The 26729-nt window shown below is 46.7% G+C and overlaps 2 protein-coding genes across 23 annotated transcripts in view; both read left to right on the top strand.

Moving 5' to 3' along the window:
* Positions 1-7594, top strand: part of FAM227A (family with sequence similarity 227 member A) — a 36893-nt gene extending 29299 nt beyond the window's left edge. For all 10 annotated transcript variants that reach the window (XM_072656110.1, XM_072656104.1, XM_072656109.1 and 7 more), the window contains 4 exons: positions 163-293; positions 1782-1940; positions 2638-2789; positions 3930-7594. In XM_072656110.1, the coding sequence (XP_072512211.1) occupies positions 163-293; positions 1782-1940; positions 2638-2789; positions 3930-4104 (617 nt within the window). In that variant the 3' untranslated portion in view covers positions 4105-7594. The remainder of the gene's footprint in view (positions 1-162; positions 294-1781; positions 1941-2637; positions 2790-3929) is intronic.
* A 1770-nt stretch (positions 7595-9364) lies between these two features.
* DMC1 (DNA meiotic recombinase 1) overlaps positions 9365-26729 on the top strand; it is a 39224-nt gene continuing 21859 nt past the window's right edge. For 2 of the 13 annotated variants that reach the window (XM_072656119.1, XM_072656123.1), the window contains exons 1-7: positions 9365-9505; positions 15061-15147; positions 15760-15804; positions 19669-19815; positions 20995-21077; positions 22980-23032; positions 25382-25423. In XM_072656119.1, the coding sequence (XP_072512220.1) occupies positions 15091-15147; positions 15760-15804; positions 19669-19815; positions 20995-21077; positions 22980-23032; positions 25382-25423 (427 nt within the window). In that variant the 5' untranslated portion in view covers positions 9365-9505; positions 15061-15090. The other 11 variants (XM_072656114.1, XM_072656124.1, XM_072656127.1 and 8 more) reach the window with 11 other exon arrangements.

The raw sequence follows: 26729 nt of genomic DNA, 5'->3' as shown, positions 1-26729 counted from the left end.
CCTGAGGTTACACTCTTGTTCGGCCCCCTGCCAACCCCGAGGAACCTCAGCATTGGCAGCATCTCTGGAGGGGGTGGAGCAGGGCCTGCACAGGGGCACCCAGGGCTTCCCAACCAAGACAAGCATTTATACACAACCCTGGATGCTTCTTTCCATCCACAGGCAGCGACAGGCAGAAGATCGCCATGCAGATCTCAAGGTCAGAGCCCCGCTCCAAGAGCCAGAGACAAGCCTCCAAGAAGGTCAGGGAGATCACGGAGATGAGGGTCTTGGAGAGGTCAGCTCAGAACGAGGTGAGCAAGTGGGCCAGTGGAGGCCTCAGACCCAAAGGACTAGTTCCATGAAAAGGAAATTCCATTAGGCTGTCTGTGAATTGTTACTTGGCCAGTGGTGCAGTGGATAGAATACAGACCTTGGAGTCAAGAGACCCTGTGTTCAAATCCTGCCTCAGACACTTACCAGTGTGGGCAAGTCACTTGGCCTCTCTTTGCCTGTTTCCTCATCTGTGAAATAGGGATAATAATAGCACCCCCTCCCCAAGAACTTTCTGTAAATCCCTTCACCCAAGCTTAAAGTGCTCCACAAACACCAACTCTTATTCTAGTTAATATCCTCGATTTCCCTGCTGCATCCAGTGCTGAGTGAGGTGCTGGGCACATATCCTTCCAGACAAGCAGGGGGAGAGTCTCTGTCCCTGTTGTCATTTTTGATACTCCTTGGAAGAGCCAGGGGATCTCTGAAGGGGGAGGGCCCTGCCAGGTCAGCTAGGCCAGCCTGGACTTGGCAGGACTCTGTCCTCTCACTGGCTGGGGCTGGGAACCCTCCTGGGAGGAGGAGCCCCCTGCATGCTGGGGCAGCCCACAACCCTCTGGGGTAGTTTTCGTGGTTAAGAACTGCTTGTTGATGTTGGGCCCAGGTTTGCCCAGAAGTCAAACAGCCTACCGCTGTCCCCTTCTGGCACAGTCTGGGGGGCTTGGAAAAAAGCAGGGAGGTGGTAGGTTGAGGGCTCTGCAGAGCCCCACGTTTTCAGGGTCATCCCAACCTTCAGGCCTGTGCACTGACCATGAGATTTGTCCAGCTGGGGCATTGCAGGCCTGGAGGGGATCTGGGCTTCGGGAGTCCATGTCATGGTGTAGCATCTGCCCCAACATCTCCCCAGCTCTTGACATAGGTGGAACTGTAAGCAATGCATGTGGGGCTGGAGCCATGAGGGCCGGAAGATCAGGGGCAAGCTCCTAGGCTGCCTGAGCGTCAGCTTGCTCATGTGGAGATTGAAACGATTGAAAAGATGGACCTTTGAGTCACCAAAAACTGCCCTGCACAGTGCCCTATAGCAGATACCCTGGCATTGGAGACCTAATCCAGCCCCAGCCCTGCTGCCCACTCACTCTACAACCCTGGCCAAGGGTCTGGGGTGCCCAGGGAAGAACAGGGGCCAGCACCAGCTCCTCCATTACCAATGCCCACAGGCATTTCTAGGGCTGCAGCAAAGCTTGGATGCCCCAGTGTTCATGGCCTTGGGGGGAGGCAGAGCTGGCTAAGGTGTGACTGGTCCCTGCCCCCCTTGGCGTGGAACATACTCAGGCTTCCAAGGGCAGAGTGCTTCCCACCTCCCGGTCTCCAACCCTGCTCCTGAGGCACTCATGGACATCTGATAGTTCTGGCTCCTCAGTAGTAAATGACCAGCCTGGTGGTAATGGTAGTCTGTTTGGATTGGGGCTGGGGGGCACTCCCCCAATCCTTACTGGCTGCAGTCACAGTGTCCCCCTTTCTCCTCTCAGTCTCACCCGGCCTGCAAGGGACCCGAGTTCACGAAAAACCTGTTCAGCATCACTGGCAACAGCCCACTGATTGTTCACTACCTTCAGCAGCAGAATGCTTATCGACAGACTGGTCAGGACATCCTGATGGTCCGGCACGATATGACCAAGACCATACCATATCCTTTCTGCTTGTTAAGATACTACTCTGGATCTACTCCTGCCTTCCTGGTCACCTGCTGGGGACGCAGGGATACTGCGCCCTCTGAAGGCACGAGCTAGTTAGGGAGAGCCTGGCAGCTGTGCACAAGTGGAGAGGAGGCACACCTGCAGCTTGGAGTTGCCATTGTGATTGGCTTTGTGGATAATTCAGAGCATTTATGGAGCACCTACTGTGTGCAGCACCCTGGGCTAGGTGCTGAAGGCAGGCAACAAGACCTGTAGTTTGGCTAAGACGTCCCCTTGCCCTTCTGAGTCTCTGGGTCCAGCCTTTTCCTCTGGAAAATGGAAGGGAGTGGTCTCCCTGCCCACCAGAACTCAATGAGGAGCTGGCATTGGGGAGAGTGGTGATGAAATCAGAGCTTCATCTCCTGGCACCTGGAATCTAAGGTCCAGTTCCTTCCAACCAGCCCATAACTCCATGGGCCCCAACAAGAGCACATTTAGAAAGCTCTTGGCACAGTGCCTGGCACACAGGAGACCTTGTAGAAATGTTTATTAGCTGTTGTTATTTCTAAAAAGAGAAGAGGGTAGCTCAGAAGTAAAGATGAAGGATTTCTGGGCTTCTCCCCTGGCATTCCCCTTCTTGTGCATACCAGATCTCTTGTGGCAAAGTGGTTCAGGCAGCTTTGTGTTTTCCTTTATGATCAAAACCACAGAGGGCACACCAACCTATAGAGATGTGATCCGGCAGGTCAGAGCCAACATGAGGAAATTGAACAAGGACACCAAGTATCTGCGGAAGATGCACTGGAAGGAGTGGAAGGTGTTTGACCAGAGCCAGAAGGATCTGCAGGCCGAGTTCATCAGGTACCTAAGGGGTGGTGGGCAACGTGGCCTCCTCTTTGAAAAACTGCCCTGCTGGGGCACTCTTGTCCTTCATGGTGCCTATCACTCCCCTGAAGGTGCCCTCACCACCTCTGTACTGGTCTCAGTTTTTTCATCTCTAAAATGGAGGTGGTCAGACCAGATCTCTGTTGTCTCTTCCAGCTCTAGGATCCTATGAATGCATGATCATTTAGCTTGATTGAAGAAGCACTAAGAGCTCACCTTCAGGCTGTGGTCACCCTAGCACTGCCAGAGGACTTGAGGTTCTCACCATTAGAATCCCTTCACTGGGTCAGGGTCAGAAAGATATGGTTAAAATAGAAATATGCAGTAACCAGATGCAGAGAGGACATTGTAGGTGTGTCATCCATTCAAGAGATACTGCTTCAGTGCCTTCTGGGTGTGGGCCACTGGGCCAGGTGCAAGATCTGGCAGAAGTGACCTAAGCCATGACCCTTGTATTCATGGAACAGATGGTCTCGTGGGAGTACAAGAGTGCCAGGGAGGAGGAGCTGGGGGGACGTAACCATCAACCCCAGGGTCAGAGCCCAACCTCATCCTCAGATGCAGTGACTTGAGCAGAGATGCTCACCTGGCGTCTGAAGGATGGGTCAGTGGGAGAGAGTGTATGCAAGAGGCCCTGCAGGGAAACCTGGGTGGGTGGGCAGAGCAGTGTGGAGGTGGAATGCATGGGATAGCTGTCACCCCTGGGCGATGCCTCCAAGAGAAGAAAGTCTGAGCAGGATTGGGGGAAAAGAAAGATGACCTTGATTCTGGACATGAGGTCAATTCAGAATTCAGTAACTATTTAGTAAGTATAGGGCATTGCTTTTGGCCCGGAGAACCTCACTGTACCTGACATTGTAGGGGATGGTGGGGGATGAGGGCAGAGTGAGCACATGTTCATCTTTTAGAGGAGGATTTCAGCCTAGTTCAGTGAAGTCTGGCCATTGGGCTGAGGGAGGCCTGCTCTGTACTCACATCACACTTCAGGTCCATGCACTAGCCCCTCTCCAAGGAAAAAGCCTTTTACTTGATTGCTAACTGGCAAATTAAGATAAATTTCTCCCTCATCCTATAAATAGATTCTACAGTTTTGATATTTTTTTGTCATCATACCAGGAAAGTGAGAGACGTCAGTGCAGATGTATTAGAAAAGAAGAAGATGAACCAGTATTTCATCCCACCTCCAGTGTCCCAGGAGGAACTTTATGATCAATTTGGAGAAATCTTTAAAGCGGATGGAGTGCACTGCAGGGTTGCTCATGCAACCTCCCTGCTGAAAATGAGAAGTTAGGCCTAGGACTGTGTGCTAGGAGTCACTAACCCTTCCTGGTTCCTTTGGCCGTGCACATTAAAGTTGGACCTCACCCAGGGCCAAGGAGCCTGTGGCAAACAGAGGCCCCCAGAGCTGAGTGATGGGGATGGAGGCTTTGGGAACTTGGGAAGAATCCCACATGCTTGAGTCACTGCAGCTCAAGCCCATCCTGAGATAGTGAGCTCAGGCCCCATGTTGAAATGTTTATTTTAAAATTCAATAGATTGAAAGAGAACTTATTTCCCTTCTCAAGCCCATCCTTTCCTTTCTAAACTTCCTGATTTCTGCTGAGAGACGCACCATCCTCCTGGTCACCCTGGGCTGTCTCATGCTCTCTCTCGCCTTCACATCCACCCACGTCCTGTTGATTTGAACCCCCTGTTCATTAGACCTTTGTCACCTCTGTCCTGACCTATTGTAGTGACCTCCATCCTCTCTTCTCTCAAACTTATCCTTTTTAAAAAATCGATAGGTTTTCTTCTGATCCCATATTTTGATGATTAAGCTCCATTTGGCAGATAAGGAAAGCCACTACAAAGTGTGTTCCCAGAAAACCATTGGGCTACACAGGGGAGTGCCCCAGTAGTCCAGGGGACACCTTGTTTTTATCATTTAACCACTGGCAACATAAAGGAAAGGGGTGTGTGTGTGTGTGTGTGTGCGTGCATGCATGCGTGCGTGCGTGCGTGCGTGTGCATGTGTCTGTATGTCTGTGTATCTGTGTGTGTGTGTCTGTATGTCTGTGTATCTGTCTGTGTGTCTGTGTCTGTGTGTCTATGTGTCTGTGTGTGTGTACTGTCACTTGAGTTTTACCTGTTATGCTGACTTTATCTGCCTTATAATTACAGATTGTGGTTTTCTTCCCCCACCTTTTGTCTTCCTTCCTTCCTTCTTCTTGAGTTGTCCCTGTGCCTCTGAATTCTCCTTTTTCGTTTTTCTCAAAAGTGTAGCTGTGCACCACATTCCGCAGAGCACATCCTGTCCATCACTCCTCAGTTGTGGGGCTCGTGTTTTGTTGTCACAAATAATGTTGCTATTTATTTATTTATTGACATTTATTTACAAAGGGGTCTTTTCTTGTTGTGGTTAGTTTCTTGGGATACCCCTCTCATAGTGGCATCTCTGTATTAAACGGTCTGAACACTGCCACGGCCTCCCCTAAGCCTGCGCTTCCCCCACCCGCAGCTTTGCTCTCCCTCAGCCATTCGGGAGATGAGCATCTCCCTCCAGAACTATGCCACCCTCGTAACTCTCATCACTGATATTCTCTCTCTCCATCCCTCCCCTCTGCCTTACTCCTAAACCCATGTCATCTTCATTGCAGCCTCCAGTGTCTCTGCCCTTCCTCATTCTCGAAGTCTAGCAGCCCTGCTCTAGGCTCCTTTTCCTATCTTCAGAGCGTGGACCCCATAGCTGACTAACAGCTATAGTGGAACCTCAGTTTATGAATTTAATCCGTTCTGAGATCCTGTTCATCATGCAGTTTGTTTGTATTGCAAAGCAAATTTTCCCACAGGAAATAATGTAAAGTCAGATGATTGGTATCATGTCCCCAAAAATATTTATATAAAAATAATTATTTATCATTTTAAGTAAGTTTTTTGTCCCTAATGCGCCTGAAATACAATAGCAACGATTGGGGCACAATATAAACTGAAAATAAAATGACATAATTGGCACTTTGCCTTTGAGAAAAGTTGTGGCTGGTGTGAGGGAGACGAGAGGGAGGAGGAGGAGGAGGAAGGGTTATTGCTTGGAAGGAGAATCTCCTTCTATGAGAACATTGGGGATTTCAGTGTCAGGAGTGTTCTCTCTTGTGCTGCTTTCACAAAAAGGAAGCCTAACACTAAGCCTTCACTTAGTTTTTGTTTTTTAGAATCATTTTTATGTTCTGACTCACTGATTTTTTCTTTACATTTGCTTCTGACAAGGACTCTTATCTAGAGACATTTGTTTTTGATGTTTTTTCAGAATGTCACGGAAGTATGACATTGCTTTATCATTAAAAATATTCGTGGCTCTCATTGCCTTACTTGGGTGATCTTTTTCAACAAAATTTTGATGTTTCTACTGTGAATTTTTGTTCATCCTGCAAGACAAATTTTGTGAAAAGTTTTTCTTCGTCCAGCGAAGCGTACGTAAGCCAGGTTACTCGTAAACCGAGGTTCTACTGTGTATGCTATTCTCTGCCCCAGTTTCCCTTGCCCAGTTTCCCTGCTGTCACTAGAAGTGTGCCAGTTCTCAGCCATGGACCAGCATCCACCATCCTGAACTGCTGAACATCACAGGAGAGAGATGCACCAACGCATCGCCTGGATCCAGCACAAAACTGTGGTAGCCAGTCTCAATTGGGTCCTCACTGCTGCACAGCAGACCATGTAGTGTTCCTTAACTGACTCTTTTCCAAACTCCCCTCAGCAATCCTTGAGCCCCCAACCTGTCTGCTGCTCGTCTTTTGCAGGTATCCTCCTCTGCTGCTGCAGGAGGCAATAGAAGCCAGCCACTGTGACCTTCCTCTTTTCCTTTCTCTGTACCTTAGAGCCCCCCTGTATGTTCTCACCCATACTCTCCACTGGTCCTCATGCCTCTGAGAAGTGCTGGTCCTCCTTGCCCAAAGCCATTGCTGTGTTACATGTGTCCTTGAGCCCATCCCCTTGTTTCCTCCATGAAGGAGCTCATCCCCACAGATCGTCACCTTTCCCTCTTTTCTCCTTGAACTGGCATCCTGCATGTCATTTTCCTTGCACAGCCAGACTTCCAGGACCGTTTGCTCAACCTCATTGCCTGCTCTTCCTTATATCTCTCACCTGGATTATTGCAGTGTGCTTTTTGGCTCGCTCTCTCCCCTCTCCAGTTCAACCTTTAGCCAGCTATCAAAATCGCCTTCCTAAAGTACAGGTGTGATTGAGTCATGCCACTGCTCCAGAGCCTTCATTTCGCTTGGATTGCCTCCTGACCAAAGCCTGACTCTTACATAGGCTGTTATGGCCCTACGCCATCTAACAGGCATTCACCTTTCCAGCCTTATTTCATATAACTCCTTTTCGCATTCCTTTTCTTGCCACTTTCCTTTTTTTATGTTTTCACTAAATTGGATTGTTAGCCATTTGTTAAATTGAATATTCTACGTCCTTCTTCTGGACATTCACCCAAACTTGTTGCCAGTCCCTGGAATTCTATGCCTCCTCCCCTCTCTCAAAATACATATCTTCCCTTAGGGCTTACTGCTAGTGTCCCCTACTAGGAGAAGCCCCTGCTAGTGTCCCCTACTAGGAGAAGCCTTTCCTAATCTCTTTTCTTCCTCCCTCCTCAGCTCTTCTTGTACCACACTTACTTGTGTGTGTTGTATCCCTCTAGTAGGGTGAGCTCCGCAAGGGCAAGGACTGCCTTGTTTTTGTCTTTGAATCCTTAGTCTTATAAAATGTCTTGCATATTTAGTAGCTTTTTAATAAATGCTTATTGAGTCAAATTTTCATGAATGATTCTCAAAACATTTTCCAGAAGATTGGACCAATTCATAACTCTGACAGCAGTGACAAAATATGGGCATCTTCCTCACAGCCAAGATGGAATTTTCTCATCTTTCACCCTCCATGACATTTTGATGGGCATGGAGTAATCTTTTGTTTTAATTTGCATTTCTATTATTATTTGTAAGTTGAATTTATTCAAATGTTTCCTATTTTGTGCCCTTTTGAAAACTATTCATATTCTTTAACTACTTGTCTTTCACGGGAAAACTTTTAATTATGTAAATTGTGTTAATTCCCTATAAGCTTTGATTGTTAGACTTTTATCAAGGATGGTTGCCCCCCATCCATATCTTTTCTTATTCCAGCTGTATTGATTTTGTTTGTGCAAAGGCTTTTAAATTTTATATAATCATACCATAAGATGGTTGAGAGGTCATGTGTAAGTCAGTTCCCTCTTAGCACCTCAAAAATTAAGAAATGTGCCAAACTAAATAAGAGACAAACAATATGAAGGTAAAAGTAAAGAATTCTCTGCAGAAAACCAGGAAAGGTCCATTTCCTGCCCCCCACTCATGGCTCCAGTTCCCTGCTTAGGAGGCAGTAGGTAGCAGTAGCAGGGAGTCAGGCTGCCTCACCTGGCCTCCTCATTCAGACAGATCCCAGCCAAGTTTCACCTCATGCCTTCCCCTCTGCTATCTCCTTGTTGCTGCCCTGTGGGTACCCCTTGTCACCAGCTCTCCAGTTCTCAGATTGTCTCTGTCATTGTTTTTGGAAGGAGTTTATTAGTGAACTTCTGTATGGTCCCACTCACTACTCCTGTAACTTTCAGGACTAATGTGACAGAGTGAGGATGACAGAGGGGGCAGTCTGTTGGTGGGGATGAGATGGAATGGGGTCACTTCAACCTGTAGAGGGGTGAGCCTTGGTGAGGAGTGAGGCCACCTCTTCATGTGAGACCTGGGTGCAGCAGACAGAAACAACAGGCACCTTCATGACAGGACATGAGGAGAGGGAGCTTATGGAACATGGCCTGCCTTTTTTCCATAAAATATGAGGTGAGGGTCTCCTCTGGGGGGAAGGGAAAGGGGAGCCTTGGGAGGTTTGATGAGGGATGAGAAGTTTTGGAGGAGCTACTGAAAGAGTGGAAGCAGGAGGCTGAGCAGGACTGCCAGGCAGCGGGGAGAACCCTGCTGAGGATGTGTAATGTGGACCCAGCCAGCATGGCAGGATGGTTTTCTCCATATCTCTTCAGCAGCACACATGTAGGAGCAGAGGTGAGTAGTGGGGGATCCCTGGCTGCGGCTTGGCAGGGCACGATCCGCTGTTGATAAGGGAGGACTAAGGGGTACGGGTGAATTGGCTCACCAGGGGGTCAAGGGACTGGCACAGGCCACCGGGCACACCCCAGCCCGTGCCCCCTTTCCCTGGGCCAAGCTGCTAAGCAGGAGCTGGCAGGGTGGCGTCCCTGAGGGTCGCGGTCATCCTAGGCGCGGCACGAAATCTGGTGGCGGCCCAGACCCTTCCCTCCCACCCTCAGCACCCCCACTTCAGCCCTCCTCGCGCCTCCCCTTCCCTTAGCGCCTTTGCCCCGCCCCCTGTCCCTCCTGCCCCTTGTTTGCCCCGCCCCTCCCGCGCCTGCCCTTTGCTGGCCCCGCCCCTTGCTCACGACCTTTATGGCCCCGCCCCCTTGCTCATGACCTTTCTGGCCCCGCCCCTTGCTCACGACCTTTCTGGCCCCGCCCCCTTGCTCACGACCTTTATGGCCCCGCCCCTCTTCCCAGCTCCGCCCCCGCCGCCCCATCCCGCCTTTTCCTCCTCCTCCTCCTCCTCCTCCTCCTCCTCCTGGGAGCTGCCGCTCCGCCGCCTCCGCCTTCCCGCGCAGCCTGTGGGCGCCTCTGCGGCCTGGGGTGTGCCCGGGGAGCCTGGGGGTGCCGGGGGGGACCCGGGAGGGGGCAGCGCAGATCCAGGAGCCTCGAGCGCGTGAGCCCGGGTGGGGTGGTGCAGGGAAGGGCTGAGGTGGAAGCCGGGCCTGGAAGGGCCTTTCCGGCTGTGCCCCGCCCCCACCCGGGGCGGCCGCCAGGGGGCGCCAGGCGCGCGTGACGAGCCTTGGGCCCTGCCCGCCTCAGTGCACACCTCCTGTAAAATGGGACGAGGCCCCTCCCCCGCGGGAGCTCAACGGGCTGGCTTTTATGGTCCTCACGGGGCGGGACGGGCCCCCTCCTCACCGACCCCGAGACCAGGCCGGGGCCCGCCCGGAGAGTCCTAACCGGCCCCCGCGGCCCTGAGAACCCAGGGAGGGGCCGGCATGCCTGCTTTACAGATGGGGAAACTGAGGCAGTGACGTGCCCCGCGTGGCGAGTGCTTTTACCGGTGTCCGCCGCCGGGGGGCAGGTGCCTTCATTAGCCCCATTTTGCAGAAAGGACCCTATGAACAGTTCAGGGGGTACAAGAGAGTTTTCTCAAAAAGAAAAAACCCACTGTTTAAAATGGCTAAAAGGCATGTCAGTCATAGGGCTTCGGGGCTGGCAAAGTGCTTCATTTGGGTTGCCTCATTTGATCCCTGAAGCAACCCTTGGGGCCGGTGTTATATAACCATTTTACAGATGGGGAAACTGATACTGGCAGAAGGCCTGGGAGAAAGCTTGTAGCGAAATACAGAGAGGCGGTGTTTGAGCTGAGCTTAAAGGGTCAAAAGACGCTAAGCAAGGAGTGCATTCTAGGCACAGAGAACGGCTAGTGCAAAGGCAAGGCTGTAGGAAATGGAATTGTGTGAGCAACCGCAGAAAAGCCAGCCTGACTGCAGGAAGGGGAGTCTGTAAGACTGAAAAAGCAGGTTAGGACCAGGTAGGGACAGGCTTTCTAAGCCAAACAGGAATTTACAATATCCTAAAGGCAGTGGACGGTCATGGGAGTTTATTGAGCTGGGGAGTGCCTGTGCTTGAGCCAATCCCCTTAGCGGCTATGGGAAGGATGGTCTGCCGCTGAGGCAAGGCAGAAAAGCTAGTGTAGGAGGCTGCATGGGCAGTCCGGGTGAGAGGCGATGACAGCTTGAACCAGGATGTTGGCTGCGTGAGTGGAGAGGAGACAGATGCTCGAGGTAGGAATGGTAGAATTGAGAAACTGATTTATAATTTAGGGCTAGGGAGTGAGAAGTTGAAGCCAATAGAACAGTTGTGGACCTGGGTAGCAGGAAGACCAAATGGTAGTGCCCTGGACGGACATGAGGAAGTCTGGAATAGAGCATGCTTTAGGGGTGACAGGAATGAGTCCTCTTTTGGACATGGGGAGTTTGAGATGCCCATGGGACATCTGATAAAATTTATGTAGTAAATACCATGAACAAGAAATTAGAACAAATATCTTACACAACAAGAAAGGTGTGCACAGACCCTCTTCTCATGGGAAAGCCCCAGAGGTAGAGGCGTAGAGGCTGTGCAGCAAGAAGGTACTTAGAGTTCCCTCATTTTATAGATTCCCTGCTAGGAGGAAAAGTCAAGCGGACAAATTTGAATATCTTACAGGGGAGGGGACCTTTCAGCCTCAAGGTTGCCTGTGGGGCACATGTAAGTCTGTGAGGTGGATAAGAGACATGGTCAAAGGTGTCCAGGAACTTGCAGTCTAGATGGAAAGAGAAAATGAAAACACTGCCATAAACTTGGAGCTGGAAAGGGTCTTAGCAGTAGTCAAGTCTAACCTATTTTACATATGTGGAAACCAAGGCCTAGAAGAATGCCAGAGAAGTCATGGGATCATAGATCTAGAGCTGGAAGAGCCCCTAGAGGCCCTTGAGGCCAGGCCTCTCATTTCACAGATAAGGATGTAAAAGACTAAAAAGACCACATGAAATGTAAATGTGTGTTTTTGACAGCAAAGAAGGAATTATAGGATCATACAGTTTTAGAGGTGGTAGGAAAGTTAGAGACCATCCAGGATACCTCATTTTCCATAAATTATATAAAACTTCAGGGCTCAGTTTTTCTGAGGCAGATCCCATTCAGTCAGTAAAAGCTAGGTAAAAAATGAAGCAAAAGATGGCCCAGTGTGCCCTTAGAGAGGAGCCCCCGGTTCCTGAGTTCCCTAGCAGGCAAACATAGGACAAAGACCTGAGGAATGTCAGAGTCTCACTTTTGGCAGAGATGGAGGGCAAGGGGGATTCTACAGGAGCAGCAGAGTGCCTGTTATGTTTGTGTGTTTCCCATCACCATGTAACCACTACAGAGTATGGGTTGGTCACTTGTGTAGTTAGGAGCTGGGAAAATGCCTCTGTAAACTCCAGGTTCATAGTAGAGGGGATTATCTAGGCTGGTGACCTGTTCCTTAAAAGAATGGGAGAAATGTTTCAGGTTACAAAGGAGAGAAGAGAATCCTGGAAGCTGTAGGACATAGGAATGTAATCCAGAGGAGAAAGGAAGACCAGGAAACATCTGGTACCTACAAATAGGTGGGGGCAGCTAGGTGGGGCAGTGGATAGAGTGCTGGACCTGGAGTCAGGAGGATCTGAATTCAAATGTGGTCTCAGACGCTTACTAGCTATGTGACCCTGTGCAAGTCACCTAACCCTGTTGGTCTTAGTTTCCTCGTCTGTAAAATGAGCTGGAGAAGGAAATGGCAAACCACTCCAGTATCTCTGCCAAGAAAACCCCAAATGGGGTCACAAAGAGTCAGATATAACTGAAAAATGACTGAACAACAACAGTATATAAGTGCTGGGCTCTTTCCTTGGGAAGAGTAAGGGAACCAGTCTCTCTCAGGAGGAAACAGCTTCATTAGCAGCGAGGAATGTATCTATAGGTGGCATCAGGAGAGAGGGGTCAGAGTAAGGGAGAAGAAAAAGGACCAGTAGAACGCTTGGTGGATCCCTGCTGTGGGGTTCCAAGGTGACTGTTATTGATGGGAAGGTTTGCTCTTTTCAGGGCAAGGTCGGGGATCAGAGCCCTGTCACATCTGACGACCGCCATCCAGATCTGGTGCATGTTGGGACAAATGAAGGAACTTAGAAAGCATTCTGTTCTGGCAGGGGGATGACTACCTTAGGGATGCAGGTGTTGGGGATTCAGAAGGGAAAGGCAGATTTCAAAACTGACCAACTGGTTAAGAAGATGGTGTATCCTGGAATGAGATTTAGATGGTTAAAATAGAGACATGAAAGGCTCTTTACCAAGGATAGTGTGTGTTAATCCTTCATTGCCATCAGAGAAATAATGGCATGACTTGCACTTGACTTTGTTTTGAGTGAGAGAGGGCTGTGCAGGTCACTAGCCTCACTCCAGAGCCATCTGAATCCAGTGACCAGATATTCATCAGGATGACTGGAAATGACCCAGGATGAGAAAATTGGGGTTAAGTGACTCACTCAAGGTCACACAGCTAGTGAGTGTCAAGTGTCTTAGGTGAGAGTTGAACTCAGGTCCTCCTGACTCCTGCACTGGTGCTCCATCCACTGCACCACCTAGCTACCCACCAAGGATAGAGTGCACTTAACAAGGGCTGATAAAGCTCTATTTGCTTGAAGCTTGCAAGTGTGTTTTGGAGTGTTTTTTTTAAGAGCTTTCAGCTGAAAAGGGAAGGGAGCAGATTACCTACATATATCTGCCAAAGCAGATGCTGTAGGAAGTAATGGAGATGATGTAGAAGAAGAAGAATTTGAGGAGCCTAGTTATTCACAAGAGACAATATCCAAGAAGTAAACCAATAATAAATCCTGAGCCTTAGGTGTCTATGCACAAACACACAAAGTGTGGCTGACAAATGAGGTGACCTAGACATCCTAAAAGCAAGGAGGCAAAATTTGCTTTTCAACCCCTGAGATTTTGTGGAACAATACTCATGACTGGAGTATCATTGGGAATGGCAGTACCTCTTCAACAGGAATTGACTATCCTAAGTGGCAGTGAGGTAGTATTGTGTATTAAGAAGCTATGCTTATATAATGGAAGTCAGAACCCCAAAGGGGAAACCATAATGGAAGAACACTTGGGTAAAGATTAATGGAGGAAAAACAGAAGGAACATTTTGATAAGACTAGATTATAGACCTCCTGGAAAGATGATAAGAATTTTAAGAAGTGGATCACACATCTGGCTTGGTAGGATAGAGTAGTGAAAAGGGATTTCAGTTATCCAGACATCTGCCCAAGCATCCTCTGTCTGCTAAAAAACATCAGTGGATAATTCTGAACTTGAATTAACGATCATTTCATTCTTCAAAAGGGGAAGAAAGCAATGGAGGAAACTGTGGTTCTGGACCAGATTCTTACCAACCAGAAGAAATTAATTCCTATGACATAGAGGAAAGTGGTTCTAGAGTCAAAAGATTTTGGCCCCAAACCTCGGCTCAAACAGTGTGATCACTTAGCTTTTGGGGCCCTTTTTCCTCATTTGTAAAATGTTAATAATAATTGTCTGCATTGTATATGACACAGGATTAAATGAGAAAATGAATTTAAAGTTCTTTACAAATCCATCTGTTGAAGTTGAAGTGAATTGGAACCTCGTGGATAAGAGATCTCTCGACTTTAGACTTTTTTTTATAGAGGAGAGAAAAAAAGAAATAATCTGATGTGGTCCCTAGACTTAGGAAAAGGAGATTTTAGTGGATTCACAGAAAAGAGAGGTAGGATCCTATGGCTTAAAATTCTATGAGGAATGTCGACCCAAGAAGGGTAGGAAACTAAAGAATGGAATTCAGAAGGAAAAAGAGAAAGAAAAAAGGAGTTATTTAAAGAGAGTGAGATGGATACACAGGGAACTCAAGTTCTCTTTTGCAGATGTGTTCAGAAGATGAAACAAGACAAGGGACTGGATGACTACAAAAGGGTGACAGTGGTCTTCTAAGAGCAGAGTTTAGAACACTAACCTCAGAATGAGGCTAGTCAGGGAGACTGAGGACAGCAAAAAGGACCATTTTGAAAATGATTTTTGTTATTAGCTATTTCTTTTATATTTTCTTGAAATTTATGTTTTTATGTGTCATTCCAAAAGTATCTTTCTTTTTAAAATTCTGATTTAATTTTCTTTAAGATTTTTAAGAATTTAAAAAATGTGTATATTTTAACATCCAAAGGGGGATTTTTTTCTCTTTGGGTCATTGATTTGGAAAGATTGTTGGGAACAAGAGAATTGCTCCAGGACTAGAGATGGATAAATGCCCCAATTTTCAGTAAAAAGAAAAGGCAGAATCTATAAACTATATGTAGTCTAGTGAGTTAGGACAGAGTAGAGTTTACCTGGAGGCTGCTACAGGAGGATAAGAAGTGAACTGTATGGAAATTTCCATTTTTAATTCTTCTTGATAACTAGGTATGAAGCTCTGGTTTTTCTTCTGCTAGAGGACATGTTTTCAGCACTCTCTAAATTCTGTGCCCTGGAACAAAGCTCTTTAGCCCCACTTTAGTTATATATAGCTCTTACCAAGTGCTGTATTGGGATCTCTATCTATTGCCTAATACTATATTTTTTTCTAGAACTGACTGACCTCTCACTGACTTCATACAATGAAAGCCACGGAGGATCAGGTTGTTCAGGAAGAACAAGGATTGCTGGATGATGAGGCAAGTTTAGAACATAAGAGTCCCTGGTTGGTAGAAATTCTTCTAAGATGGAAAAGGGAGGAAAGAAGGGGAGGGAGGAAAGAAGGGTAGGAAGGAAGGATAAGGAAAGAAGGGGAAAGGAAGAAAGAAAGAAGGAAGGGGAGGGAAGAAGGAAGAAAGAAACAAAGAAAAAGGAAGGAAGGAGAGGAGAGAAAGGAAAGGAGAAAGGAAGGAAAAGGAAGGGAGGGAGAAGGAAATGAAGGAAGGAAGAAGAAAGGAAGCGAGAAATAAAGGAAAGAAGGAAGGAAAGAGGAAGGGGAAGGAAAGAAGGAGGAAAGGAAGAAGGAAGGAAGGGGAAGGAAAGAATGAAGAAAAGGAAAGAAAGAAGGAAGAAAGAAAAAGAAAGAAAGGGCCCTGGGACAGGGAGAGCCCTTTAAGTGTGTTCCTCCCAAGATCATCCTTCAGCAAAGAAAGTAGAAACCTTATTTGTCCTCCCCTCAAGCTGCCCGTAGGGGGTGGATTGTAGTCATTTGTAGCTGATACATAATGTTGAACATGCTGATTAGCAGAACTGAAATCTAGTAGTTAAGAGGAATAATCCACACTCTCCCCTTTTTGCTCCATTGCCTTTAGGAATCATTGTTTCAAGACATTGACCTGTTACAAAAGCATGGCATTGTAAGTAATCCAGCTTCTGGGATTCACAACCTTTCTTCACTCTTTTATCTCTCTGTTCAGGCTGACTGATCTCACAGATGTTCTGTCCTGTTCTGTTCCATAACGTACTAAGTGTCTGGAATATGTTGGGGATTCAGAGACTCAGGACACAAATCTCTCCTCACTGTTTGGGAACATTTGAAAAACCTTTTCTCTCAAAACTATAACCTCTCTTCATGTTGTGCCTACTGCCATTAACACTACTGCCTGGTCTACTTGTCTCTTTTACTACTATTACATGTTTAAAATTCTCTTTTGGGGATGCATTTTGTCTTTACATCACAGTCATTTCTGGGGGGGAAGCCCCTCCCCTCCAACTTGAGTTCTCCTTAGGGAGAATTACGATGAACAATTGAGCAAAAACATTCCGGGCAGTGACTATGCTGGACAGTATATACAGCTGTCTGACCTGGTGGCCCCCACTTCTCTGCCACGAGGGAAGAGCTGTGGCTCATGATCTGTTTTCTGTGAACATCGTTAGTTTTTCGGTCACTCAGAGCCTGCCTTCCTTTGGGGGAGCTTTTCATTTCCACTGTTGTAAGTTGTGCCTTGTCTTTGGACTCTGCTGATTTTGCTCAGCATCACTGCAGACAAATCTTCCAATATTTCTCTGAATTCCTCAGACTAATAATTTCTTACCACACCATGGTAATCCATGATATTCACGTGCCATAATTTCTAGCCACTTGCCAGTTGATAAGCACCTATCTTAGTTCCAGTTCTTGGTTCTGCTATGATAAGCCTGCTTTGAATATCTGTGTCTATGTTGGACACTTGTTTCTGTCTTTGACTTTAATGAGGGTTGTGGTACCTTACACAGGCCAGGCTGGGTTTTCCTTTAAAGGGCCTGAAACCAGTCTGAAGACTCAGTTGACCCAGCAGACTAAAGCCCTTTGAATGGTAACCTAAATGAAAGAGGCTGGACATGAGGAGTTTCTCAATCAGGCTTCCAATCAGGTCCCAGCATGACTAACCCAGAAATAAGGAAGGTATGCCCAGCCATATCAGTGCCATATTCTCACTGCTATAGCAGTTGTTTGTTGTTAGATGGCCTACTGATGGCTCGTTTTGTTCCGACCCAAACCTGAACCATTGGCCTGCAACCACTCTATAACAGGGTTGCTAGGCACCTTGAATAGTTCCAAAATGAGGTACAGAATGCCATTCACTGTGTTAAATGCTGGAGACACAAAAAAAAGTAAAAACAGTCCTTGCCCTCCAGGGGTGTGCCTTCTAGGGGGAGACCCTGTGTAAGTAACTAGTTCCATATGAGGTGGATACAGGGGAGGGGTGGAAATCTGAGAGGTGAAGGTACTAAGAGTTAGGGGACAGGAACAGTGCTCCCTGCCAAAGGGGAGACTTGAGCAGAGGCTTGAAGGAAGCCAGGGGAACAAAAACGGGAAAGAACATAGTGAGAGAGAAGGAGGGCACTCCCAGCTTGGGAGATGGTCAGTGCTAAGGTGCAGAGGTGGGAGATGGAATACTGTGTTGGAGGAGCATCCAAGAGGCCAGTGTGGCTGGTCTGTGTGGGGAGTAGGGAGCAGTGTAAGAGACCTGGGAAGGCTCAAAGGGGCCAAATGGCAAAAATCTTTATATGTCAAACAGGAGTTTATATTGGATCCTGGTGGCAATAAAGAGATTGGGGTTGGGGGGGAGGGGCAGACAGGGAGCATAGTCAGACCTTCCTTTTTTTTCTAAAGCTTTTATGAAAAGGTATTTACTGAGAAAATTTAGCAAGGATAGAAGTGCAAAGCTATCTGCTTTTGTGCAGCTAGGTAGTGCACTGTCCCTCTATCCCCTCTTTGATCCCTTGGGAGACTGGATTCCAAGTGGTGACTGCCAAATGTTCCTCTCTACATTGACTTCTGGGTATAGCCTCAGCAACAGACAAATGGCTTCTTGACTTGAAGGATCCCTCCATGGCTGCCAGACAGATTCACTGCTGGCGTGGCAGACCTTTGCTTTAAAAAAAGCTTGGCAGCTGGGTGGAGGATGGACCAAAGTGGGAAGAAACTAGCAGCAGGGAGACCAGTTAGGAGGCTCTGGAAGGGTCCAGGGAAAGGGGACGATGGCCTGCCCCCAGGCAGAGTGCAGAGATGGGGACCCAAAGGAGAAACAAGACTTGGATATACAGACATACCATGCACAGAAAGCATGTAATCATGGGCCTCTCTGCCCCCAGCCCCTACAACATGTCAACCTTCACCTTTCTGCCTGTCAGGAGGTGAAGCCTCAGGGTTCTTTTCGTTTCACTGTCTCATCTTTGGAATATGTTTTCCCATGGTCCTTTCCATAAGCCTTTTGAAAAATATTTGTTCTTGACCTCTGACTGCTTATGTAGAGCCTTCTCTTGAATGATGTACCAGTTTCAGGGACAAAAGTGAGTCTTATCTTTTTAGATCATCTCTCCTATAGAGAAGAACACAGAGCCTCACAACCCTTAGCTTTTCCTCCACCTTGCTGCTTCTTGATCTTTGTTTCCCCCCATCTCCCTCCCTCCCTCCCTCTCTCTTTCTCTCTCTCTCTCTCTCTCTCTGTCTCTCTCTGTCTCTGTCTCTCTCTTTCCCTCTCTGTCTCTGTCTCTCTCTCTCTCTGTCTCTCTCTTTCCCTCTCTCACTCTTCCTCCCTCCCTCCCTTCTATCCTTTCCCTCTTCTCACTTTTCAGGACCTTTCTTCCTGATTGCAGGGCACACTCCAAACAGGAAAGAGAAGGGAAGTGGGGAAGCATCCCCACCCTCACTGCCCTGACATGTTAGAGACTGTAGCTCCCACAACAACCCATAAACCCTAAAGCTCTTCTCTCTCCAGTCCATCCTATTGTTCTAAGGCCAAAGTCATCCTCCTCACAGGGGCCTCTGATTACTTCATCCGCCTTCTGCCCCACCAAAGGAAGCTCATGCTCCTTACTGAGGCCGACATTCAAGGCCTTTCCCACTTTGTCCCTAACCTACTCTTCCAGGATCATCTCATGAATTCCTTCTCACACACTCTCGGCAGAGTGTTCTACTTGTCATTGCTGGCAGCCTCTCCCTTGTGTTTAGAAGGAGTTCCTGATGCATCTCTGGCTGCTGAGATCCTTCCTTCCCTCCTGGCCCAGCTCAGGTACCATCTCCTCCAGGAAGTCTTCCCTTATCCCGCCAGTGAGAAGTGACTCCACACCTCAAGCCTTTCCTACCATTTTTCTAGACACTTATCCTATTCTAACATGTTAGTTATTTGAGTGTGTGTTTTGTCATCCCATTATTTTATAGGAAGCAAGGACTCTCCTATGTCATATCCTCAACCTCTAGCATTAATATTCTGTATACAGTAGGTGTTTAATAATTGGTTGTTGAATTGAATTGAAACCTTCCTATTTAGACTTTAGCTCCTTTCAACAACAGGAGCAGGAAGAAACCCTGGCTCACTGGCAGTGTGGCAGTACGCCTTTTTCAAGGGCAAAGAAAGTTCTCTTCAGAAACGCGAAACCAAACATATTGGCCATGGTTTTTGCCAAAAAAAGGCACTGAACTAAGGGGATGATCAGGGGTGGGGAAGATGTGTTTGCTCGCTTTTCCGAAGATAGGCTGCTCTTTTAAGTGATCTGTGCGTGGCCAGGCTTCCACGCACATTCCTTGGGAGCCATGGCACAGCCAAACATTTGGCATCCTGGCAGGTGAGTTCTCTCCAGATAGCTCTGTTGGAACAGGCATGGTGGGTGGGCCCCACCTGGGAACAGTGAGCATTCCGGCAGCACAGTGGGCTGGAATGGACATGCAACATGCTGAGGGGATCTGTTCAGCCTGGCATTCCATTGGCATGCTGTGCCCACTTTTATCTTCCCAGAATGTGGCTGATATCAAGAAAATGAAGTCAGCGGGGATCTGCACGGTCAAGGGGATCCAGATGACCACCAGAAGGGCCCTGTGCAACATCAAAGGCCTCTCAGAAGCCAAAGTGGACAAAATTAAAGAGGCAGCCAACAAACTCATTGTAAGCACCACCCACCTCCAGCCTTTGGTGGATTAGTCGGTGGAGCCCAGCCCCAGTGTTTGGCCAGGTCTTTTGGGGAGGGGGAGAGCCCCGCTGCAGGTACAGTGATTCCAGGAGTGGGGCAGTCGGTTCACTGGAGAGTCAGCCCTCACTCCTGTGAGAAATAATACTGCCAGAAAATTCCAGGGTGAAGCAGGCCAAGGTGGTGACCTGAGAGAAGAGGATGTCTCCCTATGCACTGCCCATGCTTCAGGGTGGCATTGACTTGTGCCTGAAAGGCCGGACCCACCAGTGATAAATAGACTATCAGTCAGTCATCAAGCAATCACTAATTGATGCTGGCACTGTAGGGGTACTTGGTGGAAGTACTTTGGAACAGTGTTCACCTTTTCCTTCCTTTCTCTCCCTTTCTCTGCTCTCTCTCTGTCTCACCTCTCTCCTTCCTTCCTTTCTCCCTTCCCACTCACCTTCTCTGTCTTTCTCTTTCCCCCCTCTCTCCTCTTTTTCTTTCTCTCTGTTTTTGTCTTTTTCCTCCTTGCTTGCTCTCCCACGTATTCCTCTCTCTTTCTCTTCTCTGTTTTTTACCTTCCCTCCCACCATTCTATGTGACTTCTGATGGGCAGTGCTGATCTCCCAGGGCTAAAGACATTACCAGCTGTTGGTCTAGACCACCAGATGAGAGCATGGAAAAGACTTGGTTAGTACTGCACGTGTGGAATAGAGTTAAAGTGGATTTTTTCTGTTATTGCCTGTGAAGATGGGCATTTTGGGATTCTCTGTCCTTTGAAGAACAGTGTAGGAGGGCTAGAGTGAATGAGACCAATCCAATATCTCTCAAATACACATACCCTGTGTTCTCAGTAGTCTGTACTGATCAAATGGGACGAAACTCTGGACTTGCCCTTGAGATGATGAAAAGCAGCAGTATGAGGCCACCTTTGGTTCTTTGGGAGGGTGAGGATGGCTTTTAGGGGTGATCCATCATGGAGCTGTTCCCCGTTCTTTACTCTGCTACCCAGAAAGGGCAGAGGCTGAAATTTTTAGAGCTAGCACAGTACCTTTGGGGATATCCCAAAATCAGCCCTTATCTGGCAGCATTGGCCAGATGATACAAGTGAACTGGTAATGCGGGTCTATGGGCAGCCTTTCTGAGGTTTTCTTCTTCTCCTCTTTTCCCAGGAGCCAGGGTTCCTGACTGCCTTTGAGTACAGCGAGAAGAGGAAGATGGTTTTCCACATCACCACTGGAAGCCAGGAGTTTGAGTGAGCCTCTCATTTCTCTCCAGCTCTGGGGCCGGATCTTTGGAGGTCTAGAATGTGTCCCCTTTCCTCTGTCTTGTGGCCACTTGTTTTGTAAATACTCTTTTCCCAGAAGGGCCTAGATCAAGTAGAAATCCCAGACAGATGGAAGCAAAAACCAAGACCCAAAGGTAGCAGGAAGAGTTGCAAAATCTCAAAGGGATTTTTAAAGTCACTTTGACAGACTTTATTTTATTTATTTGTTTTTATTATTTGCTTCTATTCCTGATTCACAGGGACAAAGTTTTTAGGTGAATTGTTCTAAGGAATTTAGTTGTACTTTTGCAGTAGGTTAATAGATTGAAAAGGTGCACTTTAAGGAATCTAAGCCAGGCCTAGCTCCTCCCTTTATCTTAGAGACAGCTGGTGACCCAGTGGACAGAGCGCTGGGCCTGGAGTGAATTCAAAACCAGCCTTACTAGCCGTGGGACCCTGGGCAACTCACGTTAATAACCTCTATTTGCCTTAGTTTCCTCAACTGTAAAATGGGTCTAATGATAGCACTGAACACCTAGGGTTATTGTGAGAATCAATTGAGAATAATACTTCTGATTTTGCAATACTTTGCAAACCTTAAAGCACCTAGAGATACTCATTATTATCCTCTACTTTCCTTTCTCAGTCTAGCTTGACAAGACTGGTCTTTCCTTCCTAATCAGAAAGTTCCCCATCTGCACATTGTGAGGGGTTATTGCAGGACAAAGTAAGGACCTAAGTCCTGACCCAGCAGGGGATGAGCTTTTCCTAGGTTATACATGGGATCAATTTTGCCAAAGTCTCATGCCTCAGTTTCCTCATCTGTAAAATCGGTTTTACTCCAGGGGCTCCTCTGAGAACCAAATGAGAATATTTGTAAATTGTTTTTCCAACCTTAAAGTTATGATGGTAGTGATACTAGTTATTATTGTTATAGGAAGATGGGAAATATGTATTCAATTTGAACCCAATGGGCAGAAGTGGAGAATAGGTTGAAGCTGTAAAGAGGTAAACTGAGGCTTGGTGTTGGGGAAAACTTGCTAATGATTAGAACAGCCTAAAAGTGGAGCAGGTAGTCCCAGAAGCCAGGGTTGCCCTCCCTGGGAGTCTTTTAGGTTCCCCTTGCCACAGAGGCAACCTTCAGGTGCTAGCGACCTGACTCTGGCTTGACTAGAGAGGCCAACCTGCTTTGCACAGATGTCAGTCTGTCTGAGATAGCCCAGATTAGCTTTCCCACTGAGAGGGACTTGGTCTCCATTTTCTAGGCCTGGAGCTCAGCAGTGAGTATCATTACCCCCATTTTAACAGAGGAGGAAACTAAGGCTCAGAGAGATTAAATGGATTTGGTCACCAGCTCTCTCAACCTAATGTTTTGACAGTGGGTTTTTTCACTCCAAGTCCAGAGCTCAGACTCAATCATGGTAATATACGCCATTTGCTTTTCACCACTTTTAGAATATCTATTTATTTTTCTTTTTTAAAAATTTATTTAGTATTTTATTTTCTCCTTGTTACATATAAAAAAATTTCACCATTCATTCTTAAAACTTTGAGTTAGGATATTTATTTTAAAAAATACTCGTACACTCACTGACTCTTGGAAGCACTCTGTAGATTTCAGGAGAGCTGGAAAGTTAACAGAGCTCCAAGTCGCCTCACCCCAGCACTAATTTGAGCTCAAGAGAAGGATGGACTATAGGCTCCTGACTGTGGTCTGGAAGGGGCACCTGCAGGTCTTGTGGGCAGTTGTTCATCTACCCATCCATACACAACATGGCCCACGAGCTGAGCAGTCCATGATGTGCCAGCCTCTATGGCTGGCACCTGCCCACTACGGCCAGACTCTCTGCTTCTCTTACTGTCTAATGCTTGCTTGTCCTCTGTTTCCAGTAAGCTGCTGGGGGGCGGCATTGAAAGCATGGCGATTACAGAAGCTTTTGGGGGTGAGTGAAACCTTAATATTTTGATATGATTGAGCTAGGGAGGACTTTAGAACAGGAAACAGGGCTGGAGGGACTTTAGAACAGACTCTAGAGCTGGGGGAGGGGAACTTAGAACAGAGGACAGGGCTGGAGGGTCTTTAGAATGAACTCTAGAGCAGGAAGGAACCAGGTCAGAACAGAAAATGTCATCACTGAGAGGGACCACTGAACATACACTGCCTGAGCTGGGAAGGCCCTTAGAAGATGAAATGTCAGAGAAGGGCCCATAGAATAAAGGACATTGAAACTGGAAGACACAGGATGAAAAGGTCCACCTCCCCCCTGAAGCCTCCCCTGCCCCCACTAGTGCTCAGGTACCCAAACTGAGCCAGGGTTCCACGGTACCCCCAGCAAACTCCTGTGGGAGAGTTTACACTTCCAATCAAACTACTTAATACACAGAACATATGTATATGTATATGTATGTGTATATATATGTATGTATGTATAACATATGTATATATATGTATGTGTATATGCATATATATATATATATATATATATATATATATATATATATATATATATATATACACATACGTATATATTTCCTTAATGTTAGGGAATGTATATTCCCTAGAGGGCAGGTAGGTGGCACAGAGGATAGAATCCCAGGCCTAGAGTCGGGAAGATTCATCTCCCTGAGTTCAAATCTGTCCTCAGATGCTCACTGTGTCACCTAACCCTGTTTGCCTCAGTTTCCTCATCTGTAAAAGGAGTTGGAGAAGGAAATGGCAAACCACTCCAGTGTCTTTGCCAAGAAAACCCCAGATGGGCTTAGGAAGAGTCGGACACAACTGAAATGACAGAACAACGAGGACATGTGCCAGAAGGCTCGCTGTCATTCTTCTCTGCAGGTCCTCCAGCTACGTGAGGGTGACCAGAGTGGGGATTCAGATATGGAGAGGTCTTTAAAAATAGACAAAAGGAGTCAAGGAGTAGACCTGGCAGAAGAGGTCACTCCTGTTCTCTACCCACCCCAGCCCCTTATCTGAACACATGCAGCAGGTTAAGCTGTGGCCATGTTCAGTGTATCATTCCTGGAGGGGAGGGGAGGGGAGGAAGGCATGCCGCCCCCATTTAAAACACTAAATAAATGCAATCTCTCATAGTTATTTTTATAGTGAATAAGTATGTGTTTAACTGATGAAAGGATTTGAGAGCAAAACCAGTCACCATTGGACAAGGACAATTTACAAAAGAGGATGTATTCATATACATAATTACCTGAGAAAAAATTTGACCTCACTAATACTCAAGTGGAGCTGTGATCTTGTCCATTTGGGAATCCAGTGACAGATTTCGGCCCATCCTGTCCTGCCGATCCTGTGTATCTCTTGTCTCCTAAACTTGTCACAGAAGGGTCCACTCAGCGTCCTGGCGGCTCCCTCTGTTTCTACTAATATTAACAGGCACTTGTGGAGTGAGCCCTCAGTTTATCTTCCTGTCATCTCTCCCCTTCTCCATGTAACCTTCTTCTTTTATATTTTCTTGATGTCTTTTACTGCTGTTCTTTGAAGTTCCTCTTTGGTTATATGTTAGGGCTTGCTCATGCCCTCCACATGTCTTTCCCTTTCCCTTCTTGGAAACTGTCATATCACTTCAGACTTACCATATAGCAATGCCAATAATAATCTCATTAATAATCAGAGAAAGTCAAATAACTGCACTCTTCCTTAATACCCATCAAATTAAAAGAAAACTGAAGGTAACAAAATAATACTAGTGGAATAATGGGCACACTCATACATTGCTAGTGGAATTGCAAATTGGTAGAATCTTTTTGGGGAGAAGTCTGACAATACATAGAAGTCACCAAAAAAATTCATTTCCTTTGGTCTAAGAATCTCATTACTGATTATATATCAACCAACAAATACCTGCTCTGGGCTATATCCTCTGTATTATCATAAAAAAAAGGCATTTGTTTAAAAATAGGTTAATAGGAATTAGGACCAGAAGGGCTATTAGAGATCATTTACTTCAGCTCCTCGTTTTATAGATGAGAAACGGAGGCCCTGGTAAGTGTGACACCCCAAATTAGCAGGTAGTTTTCAAGGTTGGTATTTGAATCCAGATTCTCTGACTTCAGATTCTCCTAGGGACTTAGATTTTTCATCTACAAAATTCTGAAATTGCTTAAGATGATTTCTCAAGCCCCTTTCAGCTCTAAAATTCTACCGTCCTATGGCCTTGATGAATGAGGGTTGATAGGGGAATAACAGTGATGATATTTATGTTACATTCTTGGCAAAAATTTCTAGGGGTTAAAAAATGCCCATTTTTCATTAGTTTCTCTTTTTTTCACAGAATTTCGAACAGGAAAAACCCAACTTTCTCACACTTTCTGTGGTAAGTATGTATCTTTCTGCCACATCAGGGACAGTCTTGGTTTCAAGAAAACAAGTGTTGCAAAAGCACAATCCTTTGTCAGACTGTGGCCTTATTTTGGGTTCAGATAATATGCTTGGTCCACGTAAATGTCACGCATCCTTAGCAAGTTTCTCTGGTCATGGTAATTCCTCCCATCCCAGTCCTTCGCTTTTCCCTGTCTTCCCAAAGACCAGTGTTCCTTCTCTTATGTCCCCTGACTCATGGCCACATCCACACCTGTACTTTGCCATTATCAGTGGGCAGTCTCTCCTCTCTGAAGTTCATGATGCGTATCAACCAGTCCATAGTCTTGTCTCTGACATCACCTGGTGTCCATGTCCCTCTCCTGTCTTCCTCAGTGACCTCGGCACCTATCTTAAAACCCCCTGCTGTCCTTATCCTTGGTGAACTCACTGTAATGAAATTATTTGAAGTCTTGGCAAATTAAATTACTGATATAACCTACTTCAGTAAGGTTTTTGAGGTGGACAGTGAAATGATAAGAAGTTGCCCTTGAGGATTATTAATCTGACAGGGGCATATTGGATGGACTGAAGAGACTGAGGCCAATTAGGAGGTGGTTGGAATAACCCGAATGGGAAATGGTCATAGTCTGGACTAGGGTGAGACTGGAGCAAATGAGACAAGGGAGAGACACATCTGATAGTACCTTCTGGTTGACTCTGTAGAGAAAATGAAGACATGGGAAATGAAAATTATGAATCAAAGGTTTCTGGCCTCAGGAACTGGTGTCATTAATTAGAACAGGAGAGTCAGGAGGGGGTGCTATTTTGGAGCAAAATATGTGATTTTCATTTTGAGTGAATAGAGTTTCATTTCTAAGTTTATCTTTTCCCCTTTCTTAGCGATTAGGACATTGGAAATTTGTTGTAAAAAACAAACTCTAGTGGTACCTTTAGAAGCATTCTGAAAGGCCAAGAGACATAGGGGCAGCTAGGTGACACAGTGAATGGTGTGCTACTGGGCTTAGAGTTGGGAAGACCTGACCTCAAATCTGACCTCAGATACTTACTAGCTGTGTGACCCCAGCCAAAGCACTTCATCCTGTTTGCCTCAGTTTCCTCATCTGTAAAATGAGCTGGAGAAGGAAATGGCAAACCACTCTAGTATCTTTGTCAAGAAAACCCCAGATGGGGTCATGGACAGTTGGATGTGACTAATCGACAAACACAGCAAAGAGAGCTGATCTTATGTCCAGGAAGATCTCGGGTCAAGTCCTGCCTCTCACACATACTGACTAGGTGACCCTGGGTAAGTCATTTAA

The sequence above is a fragment of the Notamacropus eugenii genome, chromosome 3 (genome assembly GCF_028372415.1).
Source record: "Notamacropus eugenii isolate mMacEug1 chromosome 3, mMacEug1.pri_v2, whole genome shotgun sequence".
NCBI lineage: Eukaryota > Metazoa > Chordata > Mammalia > Diprotodontia > Macropodidae > Notamacropus > Notamacropus eugenii.
The sequence above is the reverse complement of the archived record's forward strand: the minus strand, read 5'-3'. Positions and strand labels throughout refer to the sequence as shown.